The 23780-nt window shown below is 44.6% G+C and overlaps 2 protein-coding genes across 7 annotated transcripts; one reads left to right on the plus strand and one right to left on the minus strand.

The window, feature by feature from the left end:
* Positions 1-5835: 5835 nt before the first annotated feature.
* Positions 5836-23499, minus strand: LOC122391154 (post-GPI attachment to proteins factor 2-like). Of its 2 annotated transcripts, XM_043384829.1 has the most exons (5): positions 23216-23499; positions 13495-13601; positions 8523-10691; positions 6802-7156; positions 5836-6325 (listed from the first exon to the last, which is right to left on the minus strand). In XM_043384829.1, exons 2-3 carry the CDS (start codon positions 13510-13512, stop codon positions 9942-9944), a joined length of 768 nt encoding a protein of 255 aa, XP_043240764.1. In that variant the 5' UTR covers positions 13513-13601; positions 23216-23499; the 3' UTR covers positions 5836-6325; positions 6802-7156; positions 8523-9941. The 2 variants fall into 2 exon arrangements, 1 of the variants encoding a protein (XP_043240764.1); XR_006258292.1 differs by lacking the exon at positions 8523-10691 and having other exon boundaries at positions 23216-23494.
* LOC122391156 (acylpyruvase FAHD1, mitochondrial-like) lies at positions 13905-19133 on the plus strand. Of its 5 annotated transcripts, none has more exons than XM_043384833.1 (6): positions 13905-14117; positions 15754-15835; positions 16522-16615; positions 17544-17690; positions 18285-18490; positions 18668-19133. In XM_043384833.1, the coding sequence occupies exons 2-6, from the start codon at positions 15771-15773 to the stop codon at positions 18825-18827; spliced, it is 672 nt and encodes a 223-aa protein (XP_043240768.1). In that variant the 5' UTR covers positions 13905-14117; positions 15754-15770; the 3' UTR covers positions 18828-19133. The 5 variants fall into 5 exon arrangements, with proteins under 5 accessions (XP_043240768.1, XP_043240765.1, XP_043240767.1 ...); XM_043384830.1 differs by having other exon boundaries at positions 13912-13956; XM_043384832.1 differs by having other exon boundaries at positions 13956-14054.
* Positions 23500-23780: the final 281 nt, after the last annotated feature.

The following is a 23780-nucleotide window of genomic DNA, read 5'->3' on the forward strand; positions in this document are numbered from 1 at the left end:
GAGGGGGGGGGGCTCTGGAGAGCCCCCCTCAGTCACTCGCGTTATGGAAAATAAAAAAGAAAAAAAAGTAGGTACCTTATGCGCGAGTTAACCCGCGCCCCGCTGGGGGGGGGGGGCAGATTAATCCGCCCCCTCCCGTTTTTCGTCAATTACTTCCAAACGCGTTACGCCAGCGACGTTAACTCTCAGTACCTTATCATACATCAATTTAACCCTCGCCCTGGCAGGGCATTTTTCATAACACGGCCTGGCAGGGGGGGTCGATGCGACCCCCCCCCCCCTCGCGATTGGCTCCTATGGCACCTAGAAACACCAAATTTGGTAGGTAGGTGGGCCCCCTGGAGTTCTCGCCCCTGTGCAAATTTAATTGCTCTAGGTCAATATTTAGGGGGGTTTGGGGGGGTATAAATGTAAAAATTTCGCTAAAAACAGGTCAAAAGTTTTTCGCTTATAACTTTTGATCTAATTAAAATAGAGCAAAAAGAAAAGCACCAGTGAACTCAGCACGTCAAGGCGCGTCGAATGATATACTTTTTAGCTTGCTGAAGTGTACTTAAAGTTTTTCTTAAATTTTAAGTAAACTTAAATTAATAAATTAAGTTAAAGTTAACCAAATTGCATCATATGGCATATCATTCGATTCGGCTGATCACCAGGAACACAATGATACCATTTTTGAAGCTGTAGCGTCATTATGTGCCAAGTTATTGGCAAAAACGTCATTTGACCTCAGTTGACCTCATTTGACCTGACCCATGGATAAGTACACCAAACAAAGAAGCACCAAGTGACCTGCTGTTAAGTACTGTGGTTTCAAAGCACAAAAGTGATAGAACGAAGGGGATATCTCCAGTATTTTCCGAATTTAGTATTTTCCCATAGGCTTAACATTACGACGTAATGACCTCTAACTGACCTCAGGTCAGTGACCTCAAAAAATCCGAACTATATGTTATACAACTCGGTGAACTTAGCACATCCTGAAAGTTTGAAGGAAATCAGTGCAAAACTGTGAGTTGGACAGGTGCAAAAAGAAAATTGAAATTTGACCATGACCTTGTACCGGTTTTTCTGACCTGGTGACCTGACCCAAGGTCACCCGGACCTGAAATTTTCAGGTCATATGTAAAAAGGTTGCCCCATAGGCTGTGCCAAATTTGGCGGCGCTGCACGCCGCCGTTTTTACGCTATCTTCGAAAAACCTTAGGGGGGGGTCGCATCGACCCCCCCCCCCTGCCAGGGCGAGGGTTAAGACGTTTCCTGAAAACTTGAGCGAAATCTGTTGGAAAATTTTGAGGAAATGACGTTTAAGTGACGTCATGTCCGCCATTTTCGCCTAAAAAACGGAAAAATTTCAAACGTCGCTAACATATTCATTTTTAAAGGAATTAAGACGCAATAAAAAGCTTAAGCATGATTTTACTTTGTCTATCAAATAGCTATCACGTTTTTTGAAAATCCTGGATTTTGGCCCATTTTTTTTTCAAAAAACTGACTTTTTTGGAAAAATAATTATAAAATCAAAAATTTTGAGTGTATCGAAAAACCGGAATACATGTCAGAGAAGTGGTCTATGTGCACCTTCATACCAATTTTTAGACGAACCGGTTGAAAAATGTGGGAGTTATTCAAAATGTTATGACGTCACGAGTACGACACACAAAATTTTTGAAAAAAAAAATGAATTTTTGGAAGTTCTAGACCTCGTAGGAAACAAAATAGCACCATTCGATTCACCGTGAAAAACTGCATCAGATAAACACCTTTTTAGGCCTTAACAACCAACTTCAAAGTTGACCTCACTTGACCTGACCTTGACCTGACCTCGACCTGAAATTCATCCAGATGTGGTACATATCGCTTATTGAGTGTGTCTATTGAATTCTATGAATAAAATGACCCATAAAACATGTGTCGCACATGCCCTTTTCTATATTTCGTTTTTGGTGACCTGACCTGACCTTGACCTTGACCTTTGCATGACATTGTATGCAACGAATATTGTCTTGGTAGCCTTTTTGGTAGCCTAAGAACACGTTTTGGGCAATCAGTCTCAGTCCATTCTTCGGCAACTACGGTGCAAGGCCGATACTGTAGAAACTTGCATTTTGTACCCTTGACCTGACCTTGACCTGACCTCTAACCTACTTAAGCAAAAAAATGGCTCTTTAGATCCGCCTTGTTGAGAGCTTTCGATGGCCGTTTTCCCTGTCTTTCTACGACCATCGGTTCGGAAGTTAGACAGGGGGCAGAATCTGCCCCCTCCCCCCCCCCCAGCAGGGCACGTATGGCTGAAAAGCCCAGCGGGGCGCGGGCTAATATAGGTATAGCATGGATGAGATAATGAGATAGTGTTATCTCATCCATGGGTATAGTATATTTCGCTCAATCTGACTAGCAATAGGTCATAGTGCGACTATTTTAAGCGTACTATAACATTGTCGAAAGTCTCTTGAATAAATATACCAGTAAAACGCCTTTTGGGCGAAGAACGAGCGAGCGAGATAGTGAGCCCTGCACGTGCAGAAGGGCGAGAGGGTACTTCCAACGGGCTTGTGCAAAGCACCCTTTTAACCGGTCGCTAGCGGTGTACCAAATTTGAACGCAATCGGCCCAGCCGTTCCTGAGATCTGGAAGCGGCACTCTGCACGTGCGCACGTGCAAACGGGGTCCAAAATGACTCTTGCACGGCACCCTACTAACCGGTCCCCAACCGTGTACCAAATTTGAGCGCAATCGGCCCAGCCGTTCTCGAGATCTGGAAACGCCCCCTGCACGTGCGCACGTGCAGTAGCACCCTAACCGCAACACATGGGAATGCATTGCCTGGTGGGTGCCTACCTGTATGCCAAGTTTCAGCGAAATCGCCCCAGTAATTACCGAGTTACTGAAATGGGAACAAATTTGGCACCTCTTATTGTTGTATTTTGCACGTGCAGTGGGGGTCACTCACATAGATGAAGAGTATCCGACCTTTGGTAGAAGGGATGCAGCTACCCTATAAAAATGACCGCAAGACAATCACTCAAGCCGCTGCTGAGATATGGGCCTCTCAAAATCATTACTTTTGCAAAACTGCTTGAACACCCTTGACTTTTCACGTGGCACGTGCCACGGCGGTCACTGAGATGTATCAAAAGTAGTCAATTACGGGGTAGAAGGGATGGGGCTACCCAGCAAAAAAGACCGCAGGCCATTCGGTCCAGCGGTTGCTGAGATATAAGCCTCTCAAAAGCGTTACAGGCCGGGCCGGGCCGGGCCGGGCCGGGCCGGGCCGGGCCGGGCCGGGCCGCTCATACTGAGATTTTTCCGTTATATTGAAAAGACTTCGCTTCGCTCGCTGCGCTCGCTCGCTCGTAATCACCTTCCATCTCCAGCCTATATTTTTTTTTAAGATCGATGACGATTTAGATTTTTTTTGCGTTTTAGTGAAAACTGAAAAGTGCATGTGGAAACCATGTTGGATATAGCCTAGCTTGCTCCACTTCAAATGGCCATCGTAATGTTTGCATTGCTATAATAGTTATTGTTTCTGTTCGTCTCATGCACTATTTTCATTTGAACTTGAAGTGATCCACCATTCCTATTAGTTAATAAAAACAACAACAACAACAAGGAAACAACAGATTCAATGTAGTTTTGCATGCATTCTGATATTTATGGTTACATTGCTACTATATCATGACGAACTTTTCGAAGCATTATTTCACGAAACATTCGAACACTTTTGATGTTCACTCGTTTGATTTAGTTATCACGAATAATTCAACAACAGCATTAATAATAAAATTACAATTACCGTGCAACCAACAACTTAACGTGTTCCATAATAATAAAATTACAATGACCGTGCAACCAACAGCTTAACGTGTTCCAATCTATCGTCATTAAAATAAAGTAACCGAAGGTTTGTTGTCAATAGTTAAAACACTATTCTTTAGAATTGTGTTTTTCTATTGAAAAACAAATCTGAGTTCCCTGACAATTTGGCAAAAGCTGCCTGAGATCAGTACAACTTGATGCTCTTGAAAACGGCTGGTCCAAATATTCTGATTTTTTCAGGATTTCTAGTGGGCCAGGTGATCTACGTTCTGGTATGGGTCTCCCCTCCGCGGACCATCTGGTGCACGTGCCACGTGACTTTAAAAATTCCCGTGTTAAAGGAAATAGTTCACTTTCCTGAAATTAGTATTTTGCTATTGATTTATGATTTTTTATGCTCAAAATGATCATGAAAGAAAGTAAAACCTTTTCGTAAAAACAATTATTTTCTATATTTTAATATAGGACGAACTATATTCTATGTAAAATAATGTTTGAGGCGGAAGCTTATTACGCGTTGACCAATCATATCGCGTAATTCAAACCTACGCATACTGCATTGGCTGTAAGCAGCATGCTGATTGGCTGACGATGACGTGGCTGCATTCCTGTGCAAGGCACGCATTCCTCTGCAAGGCACTCTTTTCGGAACGAGAAATGGAATATCTTCGTCTAGGGTGATCGTTGAGCCGTAAAAGCTCCTGATTTGTGCTAGTCTCAGCTCAAGCTACGAAACTGCTATTCCAGTTCAAAACCCCATGTTAAAAGTGAACTATTTCCTTTAAGCCAATGGGGAAAATGAAAAAATGCGTTCCACGGCAGATTGCTCGAAAACGATCCAAACGACCCCCCATTTTCTTACATGCAGATCAACCACCATTCGGTGCACTACCCATGGGTATGTCGCAAAGTGGCCGGAAAAGTCCAGAACCACGTGCCACGTGCCGTTGAAAATGACCCTGCACACCGGAAATTGGGACTTTTGGTCATTTCGGCGCACCCATGATGCATACCTACTATGGCGTGGGTGACCAAACAATGGGTGTCATCCGGTCGGCAACTGTTTAAGGTGTCGTCCAGTGGGCCAAAGTGGTAGTTTCAAACTTTTGGGATCCACCACTCTGGGGATTCTTTTTGACAATATACTTACGTTTCTTGGCGCAATGTTCATTCCACCCAGCCGGTCGTCAATGCGTTAGATGACCCAAATGACGATTGACCTGAAGGAAGTTGGGGGCGAGGAACACGCACGTGCCATCCGTTTTTTACTCGGGCGCTTTCATCTAGGAGATTTTTGCAGATACGTCAATGCGTTAGATGACCCAAATGACGATTGACCTGAAGGAAGTTGGGGGCGAGGAACACGCACGTGCCATCCGTTTTTTAATCGGGCGCTTTCATCTAGGAGATTTTTGCAGATATCTTTTTGATTTGTGAAAATGACCAGCCTAGCGGTATGCCAGCCGCTGATAAATTATTATCTTGCTGCGGCCGGGCGCTTATTTGCGGTGTTTGCGTTTGGCGGCTGGCGGGCGACTTTTAGTCGTTTTCGGTTAGCAGTTAGCGTCGGTGCGGTGCGGGCGGTTTTATTTTTTTCGGCGTTTCGGCGTTTTTTTCTGTGTGGTTTGCGGCAGTCGGGTGATTTTTTGCCGTTTGCGTTGGCTTTTCGGGCGTGCGTTTTACACGTTTTGCGGTGTTTACGTTTTGCGGCGGGCGGGCGTTTTGTGTTTTTTGCGGTGTTTGTCTTTGGCGGCGGGCGGGCGGGCGGGCGGGCGATGCGGGCGGTTTTCTTCTTTTTTTTGCGTCGTTTGCGGTGTTAAATTTGTTTGCGGTTGGCGGGCGGTTTTATTGTTTTGCGGCGTTTTTGCGTTTTTTATTTGCGGTTTGCGGCGGGCGGGCGTTTGTTTATTTTTTGCGACGTTTGCGTTGGCGTTTCGGGCGTGCGTTTTGCGCGTTTTGCGGTGTTTGCGTTTTCCGGCGGGCGGGCGTTTTTCACAATTCAAAGTCCAAACCTTCGGGCCACAGCGCTCCTCGAAAAGCGCTGCCCTCGAGTAGCAACTGCTATATATCAAGAAGCGAAAACAAACTTTCGTTGATGATAACATCACTGCAACAGTGACCAGTGTATAAGCAAGGAAATATTTAATAAAAGCAAATTCAATCAATCGTCGCACAGCCGCCAGTCGCAGCTTGAGCTGAGCCGTCACACAAGCCACGTGCGTGACGTGGTGGTCGGCGTGACGCGACCCGTCACAGAGCGCGTCACGTCACTGTGACGCCTGTCTCTGTTACGACCGGCGCTGGCCCCACGTGGTCATCTGACAGCGGCCCGGGTCAGCAGTTTTCAGCCGACTTTCCATTGACGTGGCACTTCTGGGCCGCGGGTAGAAGGCACATGACACGTGGATGACCTCACGTGACCTCAGGTGACCTGTGCAGGTGGAACAGGCACTTTCTCTCGGCGCTCCCCGGGCGTGGCGAGTTAAACTGGCTCGCCAGACATCTGAAATGACGGCGGATAATTTGGTCATCTGGCTATAACATCAGCCAGTGCAGGGCCGATCGGCCACACCTAACTCGGGTCAGCATAACAAAGAAATGATACGTATTTGCTTGGAAGACCCCTGTAAGGCCGAATAAACTAGATTGTTGAACATATTACCACTCTACATTGATTGTTGTTATTATATTGTTGTTAGCTGTTTGTTGTTAACTATATACTATTTGTTTTGAACCACGTGACAAGCCGTAAGTAGTCAGGTGTAAATTACTCACATAGTTATATAATTTATCCGCCAGCTTTGCCTCCAGATCTTTCGCAACTCGTGATGCCTACCTATTGGACGCCCCCTCTCGTCATACACCACCCAGCTGCGCCATACAGCTGCGCCATGCGTCAGATTACGAGCCCACTGGGGCCCACGCACACATCGGTGCCTACACTTCCCATCCCCAAACACACACGCAGTCCACACACACCTACGGCTCATAGTCCGGCGTCGCCAGAGATCGCCACGTGTCACTCCGGCTCTGGGCGGGGGCGGCCGGCGGCGGCGGCGTGTCTCACGGCCGGCTGGAGGCACTCAGACGTCCCCCGGGGCCGACATGCGTCACCGCTTCCCACCGGAGCCAGGTGCCAGTGGAACGGTGTGTGTGTGCACCGTTAGGAGAGGTACCGGTTTTCCGGGCGTCAAATGCCGCAGCTCTGCCGGCCCCATTGGGTGAAAATGCTGCGGCCATGGATGAAGTATTCCTGCGGCTCTGTCCACAGCATCGTTCCAACGTGGCTGGTCTGACCTTCGAAGAACGGTTCTAGGTGAACCCGGCTGGTGACCTATAACACACCGGACAGAGCGGATTAGAAAGGGAAACTGATAATTTGATCGGAAACAGAACCTCGTCTCGACCAGAGCGGGTGAGAAGGTTTTAGGTACATCAAACTTGTTTACGGCGGAGTCTAATGAACGGTACCGGGGGACCAACTCATGGAATAAGGGACATCGGAACACCGCGGGGCTGTATAGGGAATTAAGCATCTTTCAGGTTGAAAGGATGAAAGTCAAAATAGTTAATACCTACATATATTGCAAACGCTTGGGATTTCTTTGACTTGCGATAACCCTTAGAATTTTTAAAGTTTGACAGCAGATTCTGATCGTGGAGGCAACAATAGGTAGGTAAATAAAGTAGGTACGTAGGCATAAACAGGAAGTTACATGAAGCGATAAATTTATTTTCATTCAAGTAGTAGGTAACCCAGTTAGTCTGACATACCTATCTCCCAATTGACTGATTTCTGATGAACCGGCAGAAAGAAAAATATGAGGTCAGTCAGCACAGCCGGTTGCACGGTGACGTCACTGACTGGTGACGTCACAGCTCGGTGGCCGGCGGCGGAACGGCATTGACCCGCCGCTGGCTGACCCGCTCGGAAGCCGTGGAAGCGCCGCAGTGATCCAGTTAGCTGACCGGTCCTTACCCGGTAGTAGGGGAAAGGGAGGGGTGCAGTGCGGGCCTCGCGGGGTGGTAAGATGTGACCAGGGCTAGGTGGGAAAGGCGTGGGCGTAAGACAGATCGAAGTGCTAGTTACTACAGCAAACGTGCTCAAAGACCAAAGTTTTATTACAGAACGGAGGGAGTGCTAAGGTCGGATAGCGTGCATTCATAAAAAACACCAATGCAACTTAACGAAAAGAAATCAAGGCAATAATACCGTTTAACTCGGCTGACTGAAGGTTATTTTCAGTCTGGTTTTGAAAAAGGGACCCTTTCAACTTACCGTACGAACTGCATACCTATGCATAACGGTTAACCCAGCCAAAGGATCTCGAGAGAGATCATGGAAGGGGCTGTCGTGGCTTATAAATAACGTTTGCCATAAATAACATTAGAACACTGAACATGTTCTCAATTTACCATACGAACCAACGGCCAAAGAGCATTCGGAGGTCCTGAGAGACCATCTGAATCTGACCCTCTGATAGCTCAGTAGGTAGGAAAGTGCCTATAGCAAGAAGGCAATATTTTCTACGGCATAAAAATCATTCGCAAATGATGACGGCATATAAGGTGTCGTTCTAAATGGCTGTTCAGTGACTATGTATGTACATTGTACAGAATATGACAGAAAAATCAAATCGGCACACAGAAACCGAGAAAATCATGCTGAAGGACTATGGAAAGTATGTTGAAAGTATTACCTTTGGCCGGTCCGAGCAAGCCAGCGATTGACAGAAACAAGAGAAAAGAGCGAAAGACAGAGACAAGAAGATGATAACGATACGAAACAAGTAGGTACCTACACAGATGTCGATGAACTAAACAGCGAGTATAATCACACAGTACAGGCGATACAACAAATAGTTAATTATCATCCACATTTTCACTGTAGGATATAGGTTACACCATGGGTAAATGTAAGTAACAGCAACTCGCAGACTATTTAAATGACCTCAGGATGAGACGATCTGTCTCTCCTTATTCAGCACTGCAAGAATGGTCAAAAAGCATAAGCAATCAGCACTCAGCAGGCCTCGGATATGCAAGGTATACGGACTGGCTACCGACTACAAGAATAAAGACTATGCATACAGGAACCATATCTCGATGATAAGCAGCGCAGCATGCATTTATACCTTTTGACATATCCAAGCAAAGCTAACTGGTGCGGTTGGGTGAAACGTATGTAGTAGCATACTGCAGGAACCAGGAACATTAAAAGATAATGGCATACTTTTTGTATGAATCGCCCTTTTTGAACAAGAGAAAGCGGGTAACTAAATCACTTTTGTTGTTTTCGTTACGAAGCCTTTTGCAGTTGTATTATTAGGCGTAATTACGTATGCCTAGAGGGAAGTGAACTTGAGTGAATAATATGCATGGTTCACTTCGTATGAATATACAATTGGTACTTGTCAAGTTAATTAACTTTAACTTTAACAATTAAATTAACTTTAATTTAACTTTAACTCTAACTTTAACTTAACTTTAACTCTAACTTTAACTTTAAATTAATCTAACTTTAAATTATATTAAAGTTAGATTAACTTTTTATCAACTTATTGAAGTTAATTAACTTTAATTGAATTAACTTAAAAGTTAATTAACTTTTAATTAACTTTAATTATTTAACTTTTAATTAGATAGATTTAAAAACCTATCTAACTTTAAATTAAACTTTAAAATTAACTTTAACTTTAAATATATAAGAACAGGCAAAAGGAGGATAAATAAGTACAACGATAATATCTAAATCACGGCGATTTCACTTATATCAGGTAGGTACCCTATTTCATACAAATGCCACCAATGTCCAACAGTGCATACCTACTCAAGAACCAATAAAAAAGCAAAGCAACATAAATAACAATGAAGAACTACAATGAAGCTTTTGCAAATGCATCCACAACACAAACATCGACTGGAACGTTTCAATGAGGTCATCAACGATTTTCAACAGCTTATTGCATGCCGGAAGAGCCGTAACTGGTGACTAGACCTCGATATCACAGCGCTGGGTGCATTTACTAACTAGCATCATGCAGCCCAGCTGAGGTAAGAAGGTGCCGGATAGGTGCAGGACGGTGTCCGGCGAACATGCTGCCCTCCTTCAGGGTCCTCTAGTCCTGCGCCACCCTGGCGATGCACAGCTGCAGGTCGTGGAAGTCCCAGTAGGAAGTGAAGTGGAAGGCCATGTTGGAGAGCACCATGCACGTCTCGAAGATGGCGAACAGCGAGTACACGCCCGGCTCGCAGTAGGTGTTGTGCCGCACAAACAGGTACATGGCCACTACCAGGCTGAACACGTTCAGGGTGAGGAGGCGCTGCTTCCAGCGCAGCGAGGTCTGCTCGTGCGGCGGGGGTGGCGCGGCGCGGCACCGCGACAACAGCGCCGTCACTAGCACCATGTACGCCTCGGAGGCGGCCACGAACACGATGAACGACACCTTGTGCAGTGTGTAGTGTTCCATCGAGCCGACAAACGACACCCCAGAGAGGCCGGCCTGCTCGAGGGCGTACAGCAGCAGGCAGGCGGCCGTCAGGCGGCGGCAGCGCGGCGACTGGCGCAGCACGCGCGCCAGGTGCGCGTGCGTCAGATAACCGAGCAGCACGCGCGGCGCCAGGTGCAGCGCCAGCAGCGCGCGCCAGATGAACTTTTGCGGCGAGAACTTGCCGGCAGCAGACGAGATGGAGGGGAAGAAGTTGAAGACCAGACAGTGCGTCCGGTTGGCGAGGTCGAAGTGCATGTAGAGCGACAGGGCGTAGCAGAGGGTGAGCGCCAGCAGCGGCAGCAGCACGGTGACGGCGGCCAGGTGACGCACCAGCACCACCCGGGCTGCCCCGCCGGCGACCCGGCCCGCCGGCTGGCCCTGCCGCCAGAGGCCAGACCCGACCCGACCTCAGACCGGCGCACATCAACAACAGAACGCATTGGCATTGGTACCTTCTTGGAAGCTTAGGCTCAAAGTAGAGTCCGACGTGGTGAATGGTGATTGATACTTTTTTCAAAAGTGCCAGGTGCCTAACGATTGATGTTTCTTAAAAGATATTTGACATATTCCAATGCCTTTTTTGGTAGTTAGAGTTAGGGAATCCTCCAAAATTGGTACCTACATATCCAAAATAATGCCAGTGTCATTTACGCATTTCTTAAACAGCAAACGTCGAGGAAGTGTAATGCTTATAAACGATCGTTTGAAAACGCACGCTTTTTAGCATCGACTGTCTATGACCCGGACCCCAAAGCTACCCCTCCTTTTTTGCAGATTATAAGAGAGGATTCAGGAACAAATCCGCTACGAATCGCCGCATTGATTTTGCCTAGACTATTCTCGTAGTAGAGAAAATCGGGAACAATCCTTTGGCATGTAACTGTCTCGTGATGCCTTCTAATTGGCCGTTGATAGGGTAGTGTGGGGTAATTTGAACATATTTTTACGTCTTCTCCGTTGTACCAAATTCCAGCTCAACCCTGGATGAAGAAAAACTGTTTCAGTAGCGCATGTGTCACTTGCTTTCACCATGCAAGCCTCATTTTTGGACGAGCCGAGCATACCTTGAATAGCATAGCATCACTTCTCCACCAAGTCACGGTGTGTTCAAATTGCCCCACCGTGGGGTAATTTGAACATACTGTCTTTACCTGCCATTAAAAAGATAGTCTCGCCAGCACCGATGTTGTTTGACCCATAAACAAATAGGCAGAGCAATTCTAAAAATACCATCATTTGAAAAATCAACACAACAACAAAAATAAGAATTGCAGAGTATCAATATCTGCACGCTGCACACTGGTCAGTTGACAGAATTCGCCTCTCTTCAATTAACAGAGCGTCTATCATCTCCATTCGATAAAAACTCTACCAAACCTTACTTCATCTGTTATAGTGGTGCCAATCGGAACCTGGACATTCGGAGTTCCGATTCTTTATAATGTCCAATTCAGAATTGATTGCACAAAGGTATAGAAGTCTGGACAACGTTGGACGATGGCCTGCCACACTTAAGCATTTTTATCAAGTAATTGTGCGTAGCATTGATTGGCGAATGGAAAGCTTGTTAAGCTCTCAATATAATGAACACTTTTCGGCTGGTAAAATTACATGATAAGCAATATAAATGACGGTTTTGAGTGTTGATAGCTGCATAATTTTCGGACATATTTGGACAAATAGTTGACTTTAACATTTTTGGACGGAAAATCAACGAAAATGCCAGACATTAGACGGATATTAGACGTAAATTTTCTAAAACTGGCATCACTTATCTGCTACTGCTTTGGGTCAAAAATATTGGCAAAAAAAAAAACTGGGAGCGTTGCTTTTTCGGAGCTATCCCTGTCTTCATTGAAATTCTCACACTATGTTCAAATTACCCCACGCTAAAAGTTATTTTGCAATTTTTAAAAACAGGGTTCAAAAGCAAATTTCTTGGATTGAAGGCACTGTTAAGGTCATTGTACAACAAAAGCCGTTGCGTATTAGGCGCTAGCAATGCAAGATTTTGCGCTGCAATGAAGTTGCAATGACGTGTTGTTAGGCGTTTATCCTTGCAAAATTGATTTTTTACACTGTGCGTCAACATCTTCATTCCCTGAAACTTTAAACCCCGTTCATATGATAGCCCTTTTAGTTACGATAATTTCTCTCATTGGTCTTATTGTCATGCCACTTATGGATTTTCCGTAATTTTGTGTTATTCACACTATGTTCAAATTGCCCCACATGTTCAAATTACCCCACCCTACCCTATTAAACGGTCAGTCAATCCTCTCCTAGTCCTCTGGACTGGTGGCGCAAAATTGGACAGAAGCCTCAGGCGTGACGTCTCACAATACATATAACGTTTACCTTCTACAGACGGCGGCAGGTTTTAGGTGCCCGTCAGAACTCATACTCAAATAGGGAGCACCGCCGCCGCTCGAAACGGGCTCTCGTAACCGGTCGGTTCAAATTGCGGGAAACGGATACTTAGGTAGGTAACTTCTTTTTTTCTAAAAGCGCTTAACTTTGCATTATATTCCATAGAAGGCGGAAGGGGGGGGGGGCACCGGGGCACCGTGCCCCCTTAATTTTGAGGTTTTTACATTAGCCCTATGGGCGTCGCATGGAAAGAATGGGAGGTGTTCCACCGCTACTGTTATATTCGTTTATATGACAAATACGTTAAATTAACTTTTGAGTTTTGTGTGCATAAGACGGAAATGAGTAAGTTCACTCATGTTATGCCCAGATTACGTCGTACAGATTGTCGCTGTCGGCTGTGGACTGCAGCCGAGGGCTTTTTGCACCACGAGCTGGGGGGGTGGGAGAGAGAGAGAGAGAGAGAGAGAGAGAGAGAGAGAGAGAGAGAGAGAGAGAGAGAGAGAGGCAGAGAGAGAGAGAGAGAGGCAGAGAGAGAGAGAGAGAGAGAGAGAGAGAGAGAGAGAGAGGGAGAGAGAGAGAGAGAGAGAGAGAGAGAGAGAGAGAGAGAGAGAGAGAGAGAGAGAGAGACAGAGAGAGAGACAGAGAGAGAGAGAGAGAGAGAGAGAGAGAGAGAGAGAGAGAGAGAGAGAGAGAGAGAGAGAGAGAGAGAGAGAGAGAGAGAGAGAGAGAGAGAGAGAGAGAGAGAGAGAGAGAGAGAGAGAGAGAGACCTAAAGTGTTAACTCCTCCAACAAATTACAATAAACTCACGTTTTGTTCCGGCTTCATCCGCAACTAGCGGGGAGACCCGGCGGGACCGTGACTCGGCGCCGCATTGCTGCAGAAATTTCCGCTCCCGGACCGAGGCGACGACAGCCCTATAAATCGATAAAGAGGTCAGTACGAAGCCACAATCCTACTAAATTGAAAGAAGTGCTAAATTTACCACTGAAAACTTTAAAAAAAAAGTTTAAAAAAAAATTTCAATGTTCTTCTTTACAAATTAGGCCAAATTGAAAGGACATCAAATTGCTTGCATGATGTAATAAATGCCGTGAAATAAAAATGAAAGGGACTAACAATGACATTGGTTTCTAGCAGGAAGAATCTAGTGGCTTAATTTGGTAACAACATCTTGTACTGCTACAAGGACGGCGCGTAAGTTACAAAACAAAACTGAAGCATATACAAATATACGATGAAGCATAAATAGAATAAATTGAGATAGGATAGGCAAGGAAAGGGCTTTGATGAATAATTAAATTTGATTGAATTCTCCTCTCATTAGTACCTATTCATATTCAGTTCCATCCTTCTCGGTCATATTGCTGGTATTCTGATGGAATGTTAAATGTGAATTTGAATTGTGATTGAACTTAGGTGTATCAATATAGGTACCTACAAAGAATTGAAATTGTGAAATATGCTCAATCTATAAGTGAATCGTTTCACGTATAATGTGAGCAAAATCAGGTTTGATAATGCCTTAGTCCAGAAGAGCTCTTACAAAATCTGCAAAAGTACTAGACAGATAGTAGGGTAAGGTGCCTAATTAGCGACCCTTTCCGATTTGCGACCTACCTCCCTACAGAAAAACTGGGAGGAGAAAACGGGGTAAAAATATCGTTAAAAGGTCAGCCATACTTTGGTTATCAAATTTAATTATTTTCCGGTCGTCGATGTTTCTGGTGGGACGTTACAAGCGAGTTTAAATAAAAATGACTAGTTTCTTATCCAAAACGTGTGTGTTTGGGCCCTCTCTGATGATAAGCGATGCACATTTGGATGATGCACCTTTTTTATTCTGAATCGACATTCCTTTTTCAATTGATGCCGTTTTCCCATAGTGAATCGCCTCAACTGTGCACAGCATGGCGGTTAAAAATGTGTCGCAACTCATATTTCCTATTTGCGCCTGACATGGTCGCAAATAGCTCAAGAAGGGAAAGAAAGGGGAAAAGAGAGAAATGAAAATGAGGTGTTGCTGAAGCTTGCAATGTGTGGCAGGGGATGCCAAATGTCGTCACCGACTGCAGGGGTGCCGAATTCAGCGCGGACCTCGAATATCATACGAGATAGCCCGCAAAATTTGGGTTTCCGCCTTCTTTTCGCCTTCGGTGCATCACGTGAACAGTTTTTACTTACGTAAATGTGTTGGATAAACGTTCCTGTTCGAGTGATTGAGTGCTTTGCGTATAGGTTACCTTTTTGTGATCATATTTCATCTTTTCAGGCGTCGCATGTTTTGCCATTTTTAATATGGGGAAACCCATAGACTTATTAGCGACCCTCCCCGGTCGCTAATCGGGAAGAGTTCCCTATTAGCGTTTTTTGCAATGGTTTGCCAAAATGCTCACTACAAATACGCTAGTGAATATTGGGGCAGAAAATGACTATATTTTAATAGAAAAATGAGCGACCTATGCGAAAATCAAGCCAGTAATACAGTGGCACCCACAGAGCGTGAGCAATGACGGTTCAAATTAAGGGGGTCGCTAATTAGGCACCTTACCCTACTAGACAGATATGGCTTTATAATATGCATTATGCATATATAATCTATTTTTGCACTAGTAGAAATAGAGCTAGCGAGCATCATTGCTAAAACTGAACAAGCTATCAATGATGTTGTTTCCAATTCAGTCCAGACTCCAGTCAATCTCCCACAGCTGTTCTGTATTATATGGTTGCTCGCTTTTCTTCTTGGGATCTTACTTCACTCAGCATAGGACTGGTCAGCATGAAGCTCAAATGCTCTCCAATTCCATAGCTTAGTTGCAGATGTTGCAGAGGGATCAAAACTCAATAAATATATCAGTTTTCCAAATAAGTATGTATTTTTTCAGATACTGTGGTCTTGTACACTGTCTTGCAAGTTGCATGCACCACTTACTACAGTATCTGAGTGACAGTGATGCTCTATAAGACCACCTTAGCTTCTTTTAGTGAATTGCTGCACATGTTAACAGGTACCTATGTTTCCATAATGAATGTTTGACCTGACCCTTGACCCCTGGTCTCTTATTTCAGATAATAATTGAGGAATCATGTCCAGTTTTTCTCGCTTCACAGAGCTTGGTAGGAAAATTGTTGCAGTTGGAAGAAATTATAGGTGAGTTGGTTGTTATGATTTTGATAGCAGAATATGTCTATGATGCAAATTTTGATTACATACACCATTTTCCTATGCCTGCATCAAACCACCTACTCATTCATTAATCATTAGGTAGTCTTTCTTTAGTTGGAAATAATCAATATTCTACTTACAGCATGCAGTCATATTCTGCATGTAGGATATCATCTATATCAGGGCCGCTTCATTCAAATATGGATTTCCTATGTGATATATACTCGTACATATTTGTATACAGAGATTTTCTGTGGTAGATGTTTTCTGAGCTTCTAGAAAAGCATTTTTTTCACAACCAATATATCTTGTGTTTCCAAGTGCATCAGACATAAGCATGAAACAATCAAAGTTTTGTGCAGTCACTGTAGAGCTATGTTCCCTTAAAATATATTATTTTGATAAGTATTTGTTGATATTTGGTGTATTTTGTTAATGTTTTGAAAATCACTTATCAGAGTCATTTCCTTTGAGTTTAACATTTTCTTTTTGCCAAAGTGGGCTCTCAAAGTGTACTGTATGTTCCCAATTTTGTTATAATGCATTTGGTAAATACTTGATTTCCTCTCCATAATTATGCAACTACAAGTATGTAGGAATTTCAAAATATTGCATAGTAACAGAAAATGGTTATGCTAAATTTATTTATGCTAAGTTTCCATTGTTTTCAGGGAACATGCTGCTGAACTGGGCAACAAAATGCCAGACAAACCCATGCTCTTCTTAAAGCCAACCTCATCATATTTGACAGCAGGCAACATCAAGGCAAGTAAACCCTGATATTTATCGGGGTCGGATGAATGCCATCGGACTTTCCGAGATACCCGCGTACACCCCCGCGAAAAAAGGAACGGCGGATAGCGATGGAACTTTCAGTACCCTCGAGCAAACCAATTTTACACCTATCGTGCAAATTGCATGACCTTCACCACTGATGTTTCCAATGCTGAATTTTCCAAACACGAAGTGTATAACTGAAAGCGCCTGAGCGGCGAGCACATTAGCGTAAAGGTCGTGGCCAGAAACTGTTTTTGTTTCTTTTTTTTTTTTTGCTTATTTATCAAAAACTGGATACTAGTCATAGGAGGTCTTTAAACTGACTTCAGGCCATCATTTGAATATCTGAGATCTTGAAAGTGCCTACCAGTCGCTTTGTCACTGCATCATGTAAGGGCGTAGACGCTCGTTTTCTTCCTGCAAAACTCTAGCTCAATAAGGGCGCCTGAGCGAAACGGTGAAAAAGTTCCTTCAATTCCCCCATCGACTGGAGCGTACGAGTATGTGCAAATTCGATAGTTCCAGCGATGGCCAATCGTGAAAATTAAGCGGTTTCATTGGTCTGATTAGGTAATAGCTTTATGAAATGGATTTATTAGTTGGTTAATGGTTGGTTCTATTTCTGAAAGTTATTATCTTGTCCTTAGATTCCCTCATATTCGAAAAAAACGTTTGATTAAATTTTATTAACAAAATACGTGAGCAGACACCCTCCCCCCTTCTCGTGGAGCGTGAACGTATTGGAGCCCTAGTCAAGGCCGTATAAGAGAGGTACAGATAGCCCTAGAAAGGCAGCCCTGGTAAGGCAGCCCCAGTAAGGCAGCCCTAGTAAGGTAGTGGTGTAACGATCAACTGGCGAGTGCGTAGCAGCAGTGAATATGAGCTATTAGTCTCAATGCGTCCGTGTTCTTTTCAGATTCCCAAGGGATGTTCCGAGCTGCACCACGAGGTGGAACTGGGAGTTGTCATCTCGGAGAAGTGCAGCGCTGTACCAGAGGGCGCTGCCATGCAGCATGTGGCGGGCTATGCTCTTGCCCTGGACATGACCGCACGTGATTTCCAGGTAGGTACACCGGACTCCGGAGAGTGGGTCAGATTATATTGTGCGAGGCTGGAAGTGGAAAGGGTAGGGCAAATGCTCTGTGTGACCTGTTGGATAAGGTGTGCTTGTTTATACTGTTGGCAGGGCTGGGTTGGATGCTGGTAAAGAGTACGCTAACCTTCAATGTTACGGTTATTTTGCCTTCGTAGTTAAAACCGTAGAAGTTAAAATGCCTTATTTTCTTGTTCTTATTTTAAATACATTTATTAGCATGAGGCTTAGATTTTCCATGACATATCTGATCTGATCATGAGCCTCAAAGCCGCGCTTTCACTTATCAAGTTCTCGTAGAACTGGCCAACAGTGGAGGAACATGCTGCAAATACCTCCGGTAGGTGCTTGTTACTTTCGGTTTGAATAGGTTCTTTGAAGCATTTCATGATTAGATGCCTGCATTAACACATCGTAACAAAATCGTATTGCGATCCGTAAATACCGATATAGGCAAGGCAAAATCCTGTGATGTATATCAGTATTCCTGTGATGTAGCGACCTTTGAGGGCATATAATTTAGTGTCCCATAACGCCAAGTCTCGCTATCCCGTTTTCTTTCAGAACGAAGCGAAGGCGAAGGGCCATCCGTGGACGATGGCCAAGTGTTTCGACACGGCGTGTCCGGTGTCGGCGTTCGTGCCGCGTGACCGGATACCGGACACTTCCGGTGTGCGTCTGCACTGTTCGGTGAACGGCCAGACGCGGCAGGACGGCGCCACGGCCGATATGCACTTCAGCGTGCCCTTCCTCATCAGCTACATCAGCAGGTCGGTGACAGGAACGGCGGGACGGTGCTGGCGGGTCGGAGGCTCTGAGAGATAGTGTGTATTAACGGTTTATAGTCCTCTTGTAGAGTCCTCCTCTTGGTTTAGAGTCCTCGGTTTGTAGCCCGGTTGACCTATCTGATGATGCCTATCACATGCGTCTGTCCCCTCCCGCGGCAGGTATATCACGCTGGAGCCGGGAGACCTGGTGCTGACCGGCACTCCAGCCGGCGTCGGGCCCGTTCGGGCCGGTGACGTCATCGAGGCCACCATGGCCGACCAATCCGGGGGCCAGCTGACCAAAATCACCTTCGGTGTCGAGAAGAGTAGCCAATCGTAAAACCTGGGGTATGTAGCGCGGTTATGTAGTGGCTCGATCTTGATGCCCGTATATTCTGGTGATGTTGTTACATCCTGTAGGGGACTACTTGAATTGTTACACGGAAAAGTTTGGTAGTGTAAGAATGCTAGTAGAGTGATTTGTGGGAATTGGCCTATGCTAGTGATTGGGCGCAATACTTACGCATCCATTCACTTTGTTGTTACGCGGATGATGAAAAATGTCATATTTTGTGTACCTATGGAATGGTAACATTGGGGTCATCTTTCAGCTTCATGTGCAAGCAATACAATGCGGGAGTGCCAACTCAGTGTTAGATGGTTCGAGTCCGGAGAGCAACACGTTAGTCAACCCCGCATTTTCCTAAATCTCGTTGAGCCTATTGAGGAAATGTCGAGCTAAAGCCGCCATTAACCCGCGCGGGGCTGGGGGGGGGTAAATTTTACCCCCCCCTCGCGAATTTTTGCGATATCTCAAAAACGGCGGCGCGCAGCGCCGCCAAACTTTCAGTACCTTTTCTTACATCAATTTGACACCTTTCCTGAAAATTTGAGCGAAATCCGTCGGAAATTTTTGAGAAATTGACGTTTTAGTGACGTCATGTTCGTCATTTTCGCTTCAAAAACGGCAAAAGTTCAAACGCCGCACAGTGGGCCAGGCGCTTCAAAAAAGCGGAATTAAATCAATGAGCACAGCTGCGGTGCCAAAAATGATTCGTTACAGGGTAAAATATCATGCTAAGCTAAAGCCGAATCCGATATCCATTTTCAATTTGATTGGTTACGCTAGGTCACTGACCTATGACGTCATTATTTAATTTCTGCGCTGCACATATGCCTGGGACAGGCGGGCACTATGCCGCATTGGCCGCGCGTTTGCAGTCTTTTCGTGGTTTCAAGCGCTCAAACATGTGATATGATGTTGGTCCCATGCTTTAGGGTGGGTGTAAAGGTCACCTGAAGGTCAGGTCAGGTCAGGTCATTGACCTTCGATGACCTCGGTTCACTTTTTCGAGTTTTACATGTTTCTGGGCTAGTTTTTTGAGCTGAATTCGAATTTAGGAACCATTTGAACATTTACGAAGTAGTTTTGGTGCCTTCATAACATGTTACGAAGCTGTCAGAGGCGGGTTGACACCTACTACGAATACCCGGCAGGACCCATACTGGTTGACCTGACCTGAGCTGACCCGACCTGGCCTAAATGCATGAAGACATCATCTGTGATCAAAACTAACATGATATTCGTGATCAGCATCCCGAAAAACCCCTTAGCAGCCACACTATACGACGTTCTAACAGGTCCCGACTTTCGGCCATTGACCTGACCTCAGAGGTCACCATTTGACCTATGACCTTAAAACCGGGTACCGTTGGCTTCGTCTCGTGACGACCTACACGATGTTTTTTTCCGCGAGGCTCTAGCTCAATTAGGGGCCAAACGCGAGGAGGGTCGCATCCCCCTGTGCCGTCGAGGGATGCAAAACGGCCTATGCCGGCGAGGGTTAAACCCTTATTTGTCCATTTCGCGCAAAAATGCGCAAAATATTTGCATTGGGCAGCAAGCTATACACCTTGAGGAAAGTCAGGCAGCAAATATCTTCGTGTTGTTCGGTGACGTTTTCTTTATATCCTTATATAAATTCATTGCGTCGTTGCACTACCACGGTTCCGAACAGGCACTGTAAACCCCACCGCTACTAGTAAGCATGAAATAGTTCCCGGGAACTTGAGTACGAGAAACATGCGCAGAAATACCGGCTGTTTTTTTAAAGCTATTTTGTACGGAATAACTTTAATGATTTTACGCTGAGAGCTTTTGAATCGGGGGAACGGAAAATGGTACACAGCAGTCATTTCCATCTTCAGTCGGTAAGTCCTACTTTGCGACGTTATAGCATTATCTGCCTTGACATTGGGGAAAGGAAACTTGCTTATTCGGAAACTTTGGACATTTTTACAATACTCTATCCCATAATTACAGGAATTTCACCGAAGTTGATTTTCGACTTAATTCCGCTTTTTTTGATGCGCCTGGCCCACTGTGCGCCGCTAACATCTTCATTTTTAAAGGAATCAAGACGTAACAAAAAAGGTTATACGTAATTTTACTTTGTCTATCAAATGGCTATCTCGGTTTTTTGAAAATTTTGGATTTTAGCCTAAATTTTTTCAAAAAACTGACTTTTTTGGGAAAATCATTATAAAATCCAAAATTTTGAGTCTATCAAAAAAACCGGAATATATGTCAGAGAAGTGGTCTATGTGCACCTACATACCAAATTTTAGAAGAATCGGTTCAAAAATGTGGGAGTTATTCAAAAGTTTATGACGTCACGACACACAAAATTTTTGAAAAATGACTTTTTTGGAAGTTCTAGACCTCGTACGGAAACAAAAATAGCACCATTCGATTCGCCGTGAAAAACTGCATCAGAAAGACACCTTTTTAGGCCTTAACAACCAACTTCAAAATTTGACCTCACTTGACCTGACCTTGACCTGACCTCGACCTGAAATTCATCCAGAGGTGGTCCATATCACTTATTGAGTGTGCCTATTGAATTCTATGAGTAAAATGACCCATAAGACATGTGTCGGACATGCCCTTTTCTATATTTTGTTTTTGGTGACCTGACCTGACCTGACCTGACCTTGACCTTGACCTCTGAATGATATTGTATGCAACGAATATTGTCTTGGTAGCCTAAGAACACGTTTTGGGCGATCAGTCTCAGTCCATGACTCCATTCTTCGGCAACTACGGTGCAAGGCCGATACTGTAGAAACTTGCAATTTGTACCCTTGACCTGACCTTGACCTTGACCTCAAACTTTAAATTAAGTACATGTTTTTAGTAGTTCGTGATGAGAGCTTTCGATTGGCGTTTGAATTTTCCAAATCGGACCGTTAGTTCGGGAGATAACAGGGGGGGTAAAATTTACCCCCCCCCCCCCCCCCAGCCCCGCGCGTTCGGCTGGAGACCCCAGCCCCGCGCGGGTTAAAGTACACCTCACAGGGTTGACTGTTTGAGTGTCAGGGCCGGTTGTTCCATCGGGACACTTCTGTTGCTCCAGGACGGTCTAGTCCACTGTGATGTATCAGTCGGCCCCTTGCCAGATGGTGGCCCTCTCAGTGCAATGTTCCCCACACTCCTATGATCAACTATTTCTGCGACGGCCGTATTTTACCGGAAGAGTTTGCTTACGCTATGCGAAGCCATCACGAAGTAGATGGCCGACGAATTCTCAATGGAAATATACCAACTGTTTAAAAATTAGCTCGAGCTAGCGCCGACTTCTCAAATTAAGTGCTGAAATCGGGAAACTTTGATAGGCATTCGATGACCGGTGTTCGATGCACGCTAACCGAGTAATCTTTTCAAAAAATGATTGAAGTACAGTCCACAGCAGAAGTAATGTGGGGTTTCAGTCCAGGGTGGCCAAATTGGTGATGTTGCGGGGAAAGTCACCCCCAACCCAATGAAAAGTATAATGACATCCTCAGAAATTTTAAAATTACATCATCACGACGTTTTTGTCGTGAAAGCATACCTACCTAGTGTAGGAATAAATACTGAAAATGTTCCAATGTACGATTCCCACCGTCATACTCGTACTGTCGCGCTTGCAATGTCGTTTTTTACATCTTTAATGACAATTTTTGTTTTTTGTTTTTTTTCTTTTCACCAGAACTTGACGTCAGGTATAGTTTTTTCCACATTATCTGTAAAAACTGCACCTAAAATGAGGCTGAAGACGAGTTTTTTTTTAATAGTGACATCCCTCGTACGACTTTTTTATACATCCTCCCCCTAACGCTAAACCAATTTGGTCACACTGTTTCAGTCATGGGTATGTTCTGCTTCTGAAGCTTAGGAACGATTAGCCAGACTACAATGAAACTTTGAATGTAGCCACAGATAACAGTAGTTCTGTTAGTAGTACTGTAGTTAGTAGTAGTGTAGTTAGTAGTACTGTACTACTGTTATCTGTGATGTAGCTTATATGTATCGTCACCCTTGCAGCTGCAACTTTAGCTATTGACATCTTCTTTTCGATCACCCTGGGGACAGTATCATCGAAAAAAAAATCAATGTATGGAGCTGATTTTTTTTTTACTAGCATTTCTTGTTTTTCTGAATCAGAAAAACATAGTTTGAGGACCGAACTCGGTGAAAAATATTGCAACCACATTTCATTTTCATGATTCATTTTCATGAGCGAACCACCACTATACAAGCATGGCCGCCAGTTTGGAAGCATGCAAAATTACTACAGAACTGGCGCAGATAATACATTATTGACGCTACGCTTACGCGGTCGTTCTTCTGATTGAGTTGTCCTTACGGAGAGGTAGCCTTAGGTATTTGTAGCGTGTCGCACTCACTTGTATTTGCTTCCCGATCAAGATAACACTTCAGTACAGGTGCCGCACTCTCTGCGCTCGGCTCCGATCACACACTGCCCTGCGACCGGTCAGCGACCTCCGCCGGCAGGCAGATAGGCCCGCCCTCTACGATCGAACACCGAAAGTTGCAGTTCTTACTCTTAACACTAGTTGAACGCCTACATATTGCCTATAAAAATATCACGTGACAATTGGAGGGAGTGACAATTGGACGTGACAATTGACAATGGGAGAAAATATCACGTGACAATCACGTGATAAACGTCATACATTGGAGGGAGATTGTGATTCAAGCTGGAGGAATTCCTTTGTTGAGCCGCTAGAATCCGAAGGAAACAGCGGAAATTGCCTACGACTATTTAATGAATTTAACGGTGATGAATAAGTGCGAAAAACGTTTTGGCTTTATAAAATTTGATGAAATGACCAGGGTAAAAGTTTTATTACTGGCGGTCAATTCAAAACGGCGCAAACATTTAAAAAGTGAAGATAGTGAAGCACGATTCAGCACGATTCAAAGTGTGGTACACCTTTCGTACTTTGA

The sequence above is a fragment of the Amphibalanus amphitrite genome, unplaced genomic scaffold (assembly GCF_019059575.1).
Source record: "Amphibalanus amphitrite isolate SeventyFive unplaced genomic scaffold, NRLGWU_Aamphi_draft 000423F_arrow, whole genome shotgun sequence".
Taxonomy (NCBI): domain Eukaryota; kingdom Metazoa; phylum Arthropoda; class Thecostraca; order Balanomorpha; family Balanidae; genus Amphibalanus; species Amphibalanus amphitrite.

Coding starts and splice junctions, on each gene's coding strand:
- LOC122391156 (XM_043384833.1), top strand. CDS start 15,771: ATGTCCAGTTTTTCTCGCTTCACAGAGCTTGGTAGGAAAATTGTTGCA. Junction 16,616..17,543: donor TGACAGCAGGCAACATCAAG/GCAAGTAAACCC, acceptor TGTTCTTTTCAG/ATTCCCAAGGGATGTTCCGA. Junction 17,691..18,284: donor TGACCGCACGTGATTTCCAG/GTAGGTACACCG, acceptor GTTTTCTTTCAG/AACGAAGCGAAGGCGAAGGG.